Below are 11,600 nucleotides of genomic sequence, written 5' to 3'. Positions count from 1 at the left end.
CTGAAAGCCCTGCAGTGGTTCTTCATTGCTTTGCATAGAATGCACTCCTTAGCTCTGAGCACTAAGCATTATTTAACTCCTCCCTATTCGTTCAAGTTGCATCTTCCCATTCCTTACTCCTCCAAGAGAACTCTGAACCGTGTCTGGTTCCAAATATGCATACTCTTCTTGCTTTATTTTTGTATATGCTTCTGCTTTTGCCTAACATTGCTTTTCTCACTCAACAGCTGTGCTAACTCCTCTTTCTTATCCTTCAACAGCTGTCTCCTTTAACTCTGAAGTTGAGCACTTACTCTGTGTCTTATCCTAGAATGTTGTACAGAACTCTGATCACATTGCTGTAATCATGTCCCAGCTGTGTATCTAGCATGGTGTAGGTGCTTGGGGACCTACTTCATTTCCTGACTCCTCCTCTCCTTGCTCCCCTACACTCCTCTGTCTCCTGCACCTGCCATTTGTCTCCTCTGAGTCTGCATGTAGAGTTCTCCCTCTGTTTCCAACATCCTTCTTCCTCTCACTCTGGACATTTGCTCGGATAACTCCTTTGCATCCTTCAAGACTTGATTTATATGCTTCCTCAGGAAAGCCTTTTTCTGAACCCCAGAAGGCTGGTTAAGTGTGCCTCCCGAAACACTCTGATTGCATTCTTTGTTTCTTCTTGTTACAGCACTGGAAACACTGATCTCTAATGGTCTGCCCCCACTGTTGTGCATGTCCTTTGAAGGTATGCTGCGGTGTGCTGCAGGTGATTCTTGCCTGCTTCTTTAGCACCCAACGTAGTGCCTGGCTGATAGAAACATTTATTTTTGGAATGAAAGAACCTTGGGGGCTAGTGCTGTGTAGTAGGCTAAGCCTCTGCCTGCAGTGCTGGTATCCCATATGGGTGCCGGTTTGTGTCCCGGTTGCTCCTCTTCTGATCAAGCTCTCTGCTAATGGCCTGGGAAAGCAGTGGAAGCAGGCCCAAATGCTTGGGCCCCTGCACCCACATGGGAGACTGGGAAGAAGCTCCTGGCTCTTGGCTTTGTATTGGCCCAGCTCTGTCCATTGCAGCCACTGGAGTGATCCAATGGATGGAAGACCTTTCTCTCTGCCTCACTCTCTGTGACTCTACCTCTCAAATAAATAAATAAATCTTAAAAATAAAAGAACCAATGAGGGCCAGTCTAGTGTAGTGGAAAGAGCTTAGCCTCAGAAAGATCTTTGCTGTAATTAGGCAGTCATATACTTTCTCTCATTTTTATTTTCCTCATCTGTGACTAGTAATGTTCATATCTTTTTTCTAGACTGTTTTATGGAATAACTGACATTGAAAATCCACTGTGTACTGCTGGGAAATTAGTAAACATTTCAAAAATCCCAAGAAATGAAAGTTCCTTTTATTTTTTTCTTAAACTCCCTGTGTATTCCTTTGAAAAAATTTCAAACTCTGAAGTTCTTGTTTACTCTTAGTGGACCTCATTTTTTGGAGTCATCATCAAATCAGCTAAGTCGTCCTTTCACTGCAGCTGGTTGCCTTAAAGCTTTCTCCAGAGACCTGTCAATAGCACAGTTTGGTTCCAGGGCTGCCCTGGCCACCAACCGATCTTTTCAGGCTCTGGTAAGCATCCAGACTCACAAGACTATCTCAGGCCGGTTTATCTCCAACCTTCTCCGTTGGATAGAGTTCAGGGACCCAGCTAAAAGTGTTATAGGTATCTCCTATCTGTGTACCTTGTTTGACAGCTAAATGCCTGTGAAGAGATAGCCACATGCAGTCTGAACATAAACCAACATTTATAAACACGTGAAGAGGTTGACTTTTTTATGAGCATAAACAAAATGCAGAAAATGATTATGGCACAAATCTGTGCATACAGCTAGTGAGGGAAAACTAAGTAAAGGCATCATCATGGAAGGATGGGATTAGTTGAGAAGGCTAAGGTCCTCGAACTTGATCTATTAACTGTAGAGCACTGTTGGTGCTGAGATAAAGGAGTGGCTTGGCATGGTCAGGGCGGTTGAAGACGCATCACCAGAACAGAGCGATGGGAGGTTGGATGGGAAGAACCAGGCACCGGAATTCTCACCACATTCTGAGATTTCTGTGAAGAAAAGCAATGTTTGTGGTGAAACAGTGATAGAAGCAATGCTGACCTGGAACTCTAATTTGAATTTGAAATCTTTGGAGCCAGCTGTGACTCCGCTTGATAGCCCTTCTGCTGTTGGAGGAGAGAGATTCCAGGTTCAGCTAGGCTTGTTTTAACAAGGCATTTCTAAGAAGAGGATATGATTGAAGAAACAGTAATGCAATCCTCAGAGGATTTGCATCTTAGTAAAAGCAGCTGGCTCTTAGACCACCACTGGCTCATTTGCCATGCTGGGGAAAAAAATAAAAAAGCAGACATCCCTCCTGGCTGGATACTGGTGCCTGCTTGGCCATTTCATTATTTCTCCTAGCCCCCACCATCAGCACCACAACTGAATCCTCGATACGTAACGATGTATCTAGGTTTCTATTTCTTTGTTATTGCCTTTTTTGTTCTTATTTTTGTAGGGACCTTTACAAGTCTATTTATCACAGTGGTCAGTTACAAGAGCTGGGCCAAAAGCAACAGAAACTCCTCTTCCGATAGGATCCTATTCAGCTTGGGCATCACCAGATTTCTAACGCTGGGACTGTTTCTACTGAATATTATCTACCACACTGTTGCCAATGTTGAAAGGTCAGTGTACGTATCCATCTTTTTGCTAGCGTGTTTGATGTTTTTGGACTCCGTCAGCGTCTGGTTTGTGACCCTGCTCAACATCTTGTACTGTGTGAAGATTGCTAACTTCCAAACCTCGGTGTTTCGCCTGCTGAAACGGAATATTTCTCCCACGACCCCGAGGCTGCTGGGGGCCTGTGTGCTGGTTTCTGCCTTCACCACTGTCCTGCATGTTGTGCTCAGAGAGACGCTCCCCTTTTCCAACTTTGTTTCCAGGAGAAATGGCACCATGTTTGGCACCAGTGAGGACATCTCGTCTTTGGTGATCTCTTCCGTCTTGAACTCGTTTGTCCAGTTGACCATCAATGTGACTTGTGCTTCCTTGCTAATACATTCCCTGAGAAGACACATAAAGAAGATGCAGGGAAACGCCACTGGCCTCTGGAGTCCCCAGACGGAAGCTCACGTCGGTGCCATGAAGCTCATGATCTGCTTCCTCGTCCTCTACATCCCATACTCAGTTACTAGCCTCATCTGTTTTCTCCCTTATGTGAAGGTAGATTTGAGAATCAGATGTGTTTGTATAATTCTTTCCACTCTTTACCATCCAGGACATTCTGTTCTCATCATTTTCACTCATCCTAAGCTAAAAACCAAAGCAAAGAAGATTCTTTGTTTCAACAAATAGTAACATTTCAGTAGTAAAGAGGGACTGCAGTCACCTCATGGTTTGAGAGTAAGATTTCCTGTTAGCAGTTTTCCCGGTTTGTTTATGTGATTGCTGATTTGACAATTTAGGCCTCAAAGGGCTGTATTTCAGTTCTTCCATGTTTTTTTTTTTTTCTTTTGTTAATATTTTAAAGTAAGGAACATTCTCTAAGGAATTTGGTTGAAGCATTACTTACTGTGTGTTTTATATGGCCATTGCATCCCTAGATAAGGGAACTTACTACGTTGTTCCATGGGCTACTGAAGTGTAAGTGGGAAGTACCCCTGAGTTGATGTGTACATGATTGGTTAAATTTTTGTGGCTTAGCTGAGGAGCACTGGGTAAAGGCACAGCAATGGGTAAGTTAGTGATCACTGAGAGCCTTAGACTGGCTTACAGCGCAGCAAGGAGGTGAAAGAGAAAATGAATAAAAGGAAAGTACCAGAGAGAAACGGGAGGAAAAGAAAGATGGAAAGAAATAGATCCATGTGGGACAAGACAGAAAAGGGATCCTCACATCTGTGGGATGGCAGTGACCGAGTTGCTACCACCAAGAAACCCTGGGATTGAATTTCCAGACTCAGTCTGGAAGGTAGGAAAGAGCCAGCGTTGACAGGTGGAGGGCAGTGAACAGTATTAAAGGGTCAAAACCACGTGCCAAATAGTGAAATTAACATGTTTAATGCAAGTGCACAGGATATCGTGCCTGAGCCTATGAGAACTCAGTGGGAAGCCAAGAGGAGATGCTGAGCTCCCGTAGTGGAAGCTGTGGACTTTCGGTGGGTTTACCTCGCTCGTTTGTGAGTTTGTGAACAGTGCACATCTCTCCCAGGAGAAGGCTGTGTCTGGTTTGGGATAGCAGACAGTGGCTCCAGAGAAAGACTCTGAACGCAGGATGCTGACAAGTTTTGACATGGGAATTGGGAAATATTTATATTTATAAAACTTAAAATGGCTTATGTAATGTTTATAAAATACTTGTGTAATATCTAAACATCTCAAATAAATATATCTTCAGATTTTACATCTTACCCGACTTTTTCACTTGACTACCAGAATCTTGACTATAATACACAGTAGGGGCTACTCAAACCAATGCTTTATAACACAAAACCTGGAAGTGTTTGTCACATTAGAATCTTAAGAGGTAAGCAGCTGGCGCTGTGGCACAGTAGGTTAATCCTCTGCCTGCGGAGCCGGTATCCCATATTGGCACTGGTTCTAGTCCCGACTGCTCCTCTTCTGATCCAGCTCTCTGCTATGGCCTGGGAGGGCAGTGGAAGATGGCTCAGATGCTTGGGCCCCCCCGCATCCACGTTGGGGACCCAGAGTAGGCTCCTGCCTCCGGCCTTGGATCAGCCCATCTCTGGCTGTTGTGGCCATTTAAGGAGTGAACCAGTAGATGGAAGACCTTTCTTTCTGTCTTTCCTTCTCACTGTCTGTAACTCTACCTGCCAAATAATAAATAAAAAAACTTTCAAAAAAAAAAAAAAAGAATAAGAGGTAAAATGATTGCTGAAGTAATTAAGTGTACACCGTGGCATAAGAACTTTAAACGAGTGGCAGAAACCCTCATGGGACTCCTAATATCTAGCTGTTCTTTCTCCTCTACTCCACATTAATCAGATTATTAGCTGCCTAGAATTTTGGTAGCTAATTACATTCTACAGCTTCCTTTTGTAGGAAGGGATTGCCATGTGATCAAGTTCTGCCAATAGAGTATGACCAGAGATGATGTATCTAATTCCTAGGTGGTGCCCATAGAACAATCATGCCCTCTCTTTCCTTTTTCTTCTTTCCTTCTTCCCAGGGCTGGAATGCTGATGGGACAGTGGTCCATCTTGGACTATGAGCTAGGAAGGGATAGATGAGGTCATTGCTTGAGATGTTAGACTTACTGTCCACTCCAGAGTTGGCTCCGTGTTTCTTGCACTAGTTGCTGCAGCAGCTCTGGACTGCTCACGAGGCACATCTCCAGTCTTCAGGCACTGTGTTTTTTTCCTCTGTTACCTTATTTAAATATTTTATACTATACCATAAATATATTTAATGATATCTTTCTGATGAATTAGTATGTAGTTTTTTCTTATGATCAAAGAACATTTTTATATGACTGTAAATGACATAAAATTGTCTGAAGTATGATTTCCACTTTTGTTTAAAATCTATATATAAAGAAAAGTCTGGAAGGAAATGTGTAAAAATGCAAATAGCAATTATTTATAGGTAGAAAGTTTTGAGTGATTGTAAGATAGTTTCCAGTGATGAACAAAAATTGGTTTTGTAATCAGAATAAAACACATACTTTTTTTTTTTTTTTGACAGGCAGAGTGGATAGTGAGAGAGAGAAACAGAGAGAAAGGTCTTCCTTTTTGCCATTGGTTCACCCTCCAATGGCCACCATGGCTGGTGCGCTGCGGCCGGTGCACCGCGCTGATCCGAAGGCAGGAGCCAGGTGCTTCTCCTGGTCTCCCATGGGGTGCAGGGCCCAAGTACTTGGGTCATCCTCCGCTGCCTTCCTGGGCCACAGCATAGAGCTGGCCTGGAAGAGGGGCAACCGGGACAGAATCTGGCGCCCCGACCGGGACTAGAACCCGGTGTGCCGGCGCCGCTAGGTGGAGGATTAGCCTATTGAGCTGCGGCGCCGGCTAAAACACATGCTTTAAAATACATGTAGTCTATACATTCTATCTCTCTATGTCTATCTATGTATCTAAAGGACCTGAGGAGTTCTGATATCAACATCCAGTTTCTGCTCACCAAGAAAGGTAAGTGAATAGTCTTTCCTCTGCTTTGTCTGACTTCTTTTTTTTTCTATTTTTTTTAAATGAATTACTTATTAGTTTGAAAGGCAGAATGATAGGGGTTGGGGAGAGAGCCAGGATCCCAACAGGCACTCTGATATAGGATGAGGGCATCCCAAACTTATCCCACTGTGCTAAAATGCCTGTCCCTGGCTTCTCTTTCTGAATTGGCAAAGTTCTGAGTGATTTCTGGGTTGTCCTACATTATCTTATTTTTTCCCATCTATGCTGGATGTGTTCTATATTTTTATTACCACTGTTTTTACTATTTGAAGAAAGTCTTGAGTCTTTGGTTATGCACTTGCCCAAAGTCCTCCTTGGGCAAAATTTTTAGCAATGCTATAGGTTCAGTGTTTTGCTGATTCCAGTATGCTCTGCTAAATACCTACCATGAAGGACTTATTAACTAAGACTTAAAGTGGATTTTTTTGTTTATTTTTTCGAGATATGATAACTTGGGGCTGATATCATGGCGTAGCATGTTAAGCTGCCACCTGTGATGCCAGCATCCTATCTGGGCACTGTTTCGAGTCCCAGCTGCTCCACTTCTGATTCAGCTCTCTGATGATGGCCTGGTAAAAGCAGCAAAAGATGGCCCGTGTTTGGGCCCCTACCACCCATGTGGGAGACTTGGAAGAAGCTCCTGGCATCTGCCTTCGGCCATTGTGGCTATTGTAGGCAACTGTTGCAGCCAACTGGGGAGTGAACCATTGGGTGGAAGATATCTCTCTATCTGTCTCTGTCTGTCTGTCTCTCCCTCTCTTTGTAGCTCTAACTTTCAAATAAATACATAAATCTTTAAAAAAGATGCGATAATTTAGAGGCTCTCTAATATAGATACTCAGTGTCTTGCATCTATCCCTGTTCTCTGCTAACATGAAAAGAAGGAGTGTTTACAACTTTTTTCTTCTTTAAAAGAAATTAAAGGGATACAAATTGGAAGAAGGAAGAAGTTAAACTGTTCCTCTTTGCAGATGATAGGATTCTTTATTTAGGGGATCCAAAGAACTCTACTAAGAGACTATTGGAACTCATAGAAGAGTTTGGCAAAGTAGCAGGGTATAAAATCAATGCACAAAAATCAACAGCCTTTGTATACACAGACAATGCCATGGCTGAGGAAGAACTTCTAAGATCAATCCCATTCACAATAGCTACAAAAACAATCAAATAACTTGGAATAAACTTAACCAAGGACATTAAGGATCTCTACAATGAGAATTACAAAATCTTAAAGAAAGGAATAGAAGAGGATACCAAAAAATGGAAAAATCTTCCAGGCTCATGGATTGGAAGAATCAATATCATCAAAATGTCCATTCTCCCAAAAGCAATTTATAGATTCAATGCGATACCAATCAAAATACCAAAGACATTCTTCTCAGATCTGGAAAAAATGATGCTGAAATTCATATGGAGACACAGGAGACCTCGAATAGCTAAAGTAATCTTGTACACAAAAACAAAGCTGGAGGCATCACAATACCAGATTTCAGGGCATACTACAGGGCAGTTTTAATCAAAACAGCATGGTACTGGTACAGAAACAGATGGATAGACCAATGGAACAGAATTGAAACACCAGAAATCAACCCAAACATCTACAGCCAACTTATATTTGATCAAGGATCTAAAACCAATTCCTGGAGCAAGGATAGTCTATTCAACAAATGGTGCTGGGAAAATTGTATTTCCACATGCAGAAGCATGAAGCAAGAGCCCTACCTTACACCTTACACAAAAATCCACTCAACCTGGATTAAAGATTTAAATCTATGACACGACACCATCAAATTATTAGAGAACATTGGAGAAACCCTGCAAGATATAGGCACAGGCAAAGACTTCTTGGGAAAGACTCAGAGGCACAGGCAGTCAAAGCCAAAATTAACAATTGGGATTACATCAAATTGAGAAGTTTCTGTACTGCAAAAGAAACAGGAGAGTGAAGAGTCAACCAACAGAATGGGAAAAATATTTGCAAACTATGCAATAGATAAAGGAATAACAACCAGAATCTCTAAAGAGATCAAGAAACTCCACAACAACAAAACAACTCAGTTAAGAGATGGGCCAAGGACTTAAACATTTCAAAAGAGGAAATCCAAATGGCCAACAGACACATGAAAAAATGTTCAGGATCACGGCCGGCGCCGCGGCTCACTAGGCTAATCCTCTCCTTGCGGCGCCGGCACACCGGGTTCTAGTCCCGGTCGGGGCGCCGGATTCTGTCCCGGTTGCCCCTCTTCCAGGCCAGCTCTCTGCTGTGGCCAGGGAGTGCAGTGGAGGATGGCCCAAGTGCTTGGGCCCTGCACCCCATGGGAGACCAGGAAAAGCACCTGGCTCCTGCCTTCAGATCAGTGCGGTACGCTGGCCACAGTGCGGCGGCCATTGGAGGGTGAACAAACGGCAAAGGAAGACCTTTCTCTCTGTCTCTCTCTCTCTCACTGTCCACTCTGCCTGTCAAAAAAAAAAAAAAAATGTTCAGGATCACTAACCATCAGGAAAATGCAAATCAAAACCACAATGAGGTTTCACCTCACCCCAGTTAGAATGGCTCACATACAGGAATCTACCAACAACAGATGCTGGCGAGGATGTGGGGAAAAAGGGACACTAACCCACTGTTGGTGGGAATGCAAACTGGTCAAGCCACTATGGAAGTCAGTTTGTAGATTCCTCAGAAACCTGAATATAACCATACCATACAACCCAGCCTTTCCACTCCTTGGAATTTACCCAAAGGAAATTAAATTGGCAAATAAAAGAGCTGTCTGCACCTCAATGTTTATCGCAGCTCAATTCACAATAGCTAAGACCTGGAACCAACCCAAATGCCCATCAACAGTAGGCTGGATAAAGAAATTATGGGACATGTACTCTATAGAATACTATACAGCAGTCAAAAACAACGAAACCCGGTCATTTGCAACAAAATGGAGGAATCTGGAACACATCATGCTGAGTGAATTAAGCAAGTGCCAAGGGGACAAATATCTTATGTTCTCCCTGATTGGTGACAACTAACGGAGCGCCAAAAAGGAAACCTGTTGAAGTGAAATGGACACTATGAAAAAAACAATGACATGATCAGCCCTTGTCCTGACTGTCGAGGAACAACTTAATACTTTATCCCTTTTAGTATTTTTTTGTTCTACTTAATACTATTGGTGTACTCTTTAATTAACACACAATTATTCTTAGGTGTTTTAATTTAACTGAAAAGTGATTCCTGTTTAATATAAGAGTGGGAATAAGAGAGGGAGGAGATGTACAGTTTGGCACATGCTCAATCGGACTTGCCCCAAACAGTAGAGTTAGAAACGTGCCAGGGGATTCCAATTCAATCCTATCAAAGTGACATGTACCACTGCCATCTCACTAGTCAAAGTGATCAGTTTCATTTCTTAAATTGATCATAATGATAAGATTAAGTGTCAAAGGGATCACATAAACAAGACTAGTGTCTGCTAATACTAACTGATAGAATTAAAAGGGAGAGAACAATCCAACATGGGAAGTGAGATACACAGCACACTCATTGAATGGCAGATGTCCTAAACAGCACTTTGGCCTCAGAATCAGCCCTTAAGGCATTTGGATCTGGCTGAAAAGCCCATGAGAGTATTTCAGGCATGGAAAGCCAAGACAGTTGTGGCAAAAACAAAAATAAAAACAAAAACAAAAACAAAAAAACAAAACCTAAATGAAAGATCTCTGCGAGTGAGATCCCAGTGGAAAGAATGGGCCATCAAAGAAGGAGGTACCTTTCTCTGAAGGGAGGAGAGAACTTCCACTTTGACTATGGCATTGTCTAGATAAGATCGGGCATTGGTGATCTCAAAAGGCCTCCATAGCCTGGGGAACTCATGACAAGAGCCTCGGGTGATTACTGACGCCATAAACAATTAACAACAGGAGTCACAGTGCACTTACTCCCCATGTAGGATCTCTGTCCTTAATGTGTTGTACTATGTGAATTAACAGTATAACTAGTACTCAAACAATACTTTACACTTCGTGTTTCTGTGTGGGTATAAACTGTTGAAATCTTTACTTAATATATACTAAATTGATCTTCTGTATATAAAGATAATTGAAAATGAATCTATTTTTATTTTTGACAGGCAGAGTTAGAGAAAGAGAGATAGAGAAAGGTCTTCCTTTTTCCATTGGTTCACCCCCCAAAATGACTACTATGACCACCGTGCTGCGGCTGGCGTGCTGCGCTGATTTGAAGCCAGGAGCCAGGTGCTTCCTCCTGGTCTCCCATGCGGGTGCAGGGCCCAAGCACTTGGGCCATCTTCCACTGCCTTCCTGGGCCACAGCAGAGAGCTGGACTGGAAGAGGAGCAACCAGGACTAGAACCTGGGGTGCTGGCATCGCAGGCAGAGGATTATTTGAGTGAGCCATGGTGCTGGCCGAAAATGAATCTTGATGTAAATGGGATGGGAGAGGGAGCAGGAGATGGGATGGTTGTGGGTGGGAGGGAGGTTATGGGGGGAAAAAGCTACTGTAATCCAAAAGCTGTACTTCGGAAATTTATATTTATTAAATAAAAGTTAAAAAAATTAAGAGGGAATAAGAGAGGAAGGAGGAGAATGGGTGGATGTGTGGGAGTGAGGGAGGATAGGTTGAGAAGTATCGTATGTTCCTGAATCTGTATATATGAAATACATGAGATTTATGTACCTTAAATAATATTTAAAAAAAAAGTTTATTTTGAATGCTGCTCTTGGGAGGAAATAGGCCAATAGAGAGATGATGGGAAAGTAGAAGCAATTCCTCTAAGAGTTATATGAAGTCTTAAAGCTTTCACAGATGTTAAAAGTTTCTTCATTTTGCTTAAATTTCATTTAAGCATTTGTGGTTGTGGGTTTCTATGATCATTGCTCCAAACGTTCTGTTGATGAGCCATTTTCAGTTGCTTTAAAATAAATAACAAAGAAGAACAAAGAAGAAGTTAGTCTTCTAAAGCGTGACAATGTCAGAGTCTCCAGGTTAAACTGAATCTTACTGAAGGCATTTAAAATAAATTTGTCAATAATATTCTTTTTCATAAATTAGTGGATACTTTGTCCAAGAGGCCTGAGAAAGTGACAGGCATGTTTGAATCCACTGGAATTTTTTTTTTTTTCCGATTTACGTCCCCTCCTTCTCATTCCTTCTAGGTGTGAGGGTGGAACGGGAAAGTAGTTTGTCAGCCGCCCCCTTTCCTCCAACTAAGGATTTTGATATTATGATCTGACGATTGACTCAGATATAAATTTATTCCTCCCACTGCTCACACCAAGAGTATAGCCCATGGCCAATTTTATTTCACAAAGAAAAAAGTGTGAAAAGAAATCTCCTTGTATGAGAATTTGCTTGGTATAGAAATTCACAAGGATGTGATCTGAGTTA

At 42.3% G+C, this 11,600-nt stretch overlaps 1 protein-coding gene across 1 annotated transcript; it reads left to right on the top strand.

Moving 5' to 3' along the window:
* The first annotated feature begins 1,355 nt into the window (after positions 1-1,355).
* Positions 1,356-4,416, top strand: TAS2R4 (taste 2 receptor member 4). The gene has a single exon (XM_051835125.2). It carries the CDS (start codon positions 2,479-2,481, stop codon positions 3,370-3,372), a length of 894 nt encoding a protein of 297 aa, XP_051691085.1. The 5' UTR covers positions 1,356-2,478; the 3' UTR covers positions 3,373-4,416.
* Positions 4,417-11,600: the final 7,184 nt, after the last annotated feature.

This window comes from Oryctolagus cuniculus, chromosome 3 (assembly GCF_964237555.1).
Source record: "Oryctolagus cuniculus chromosome 3, mOryCun1.1, whole genome shotgun sequence".
NCBI classification, from domain to species: Eukaryota; Metazoa; Chordata; class Mammalia; order Lagomorpha; family Leporidae; genus Oryctolagus; species Oryctolagus cuniculus.
This window is presented reverse-complemented; position numbering and strand designations above follow the sequence as displayed.

Bases quoted from the DNA above. Each gene is read 5' to 3' on its own strand.
- TAS2R4 (XM_051835125.2), top strand. From the start codon at position 2,479: ATGTATCTAGGTTTCTATTTCTTTGTTATTGCCTTTTTTGTTCTTATT.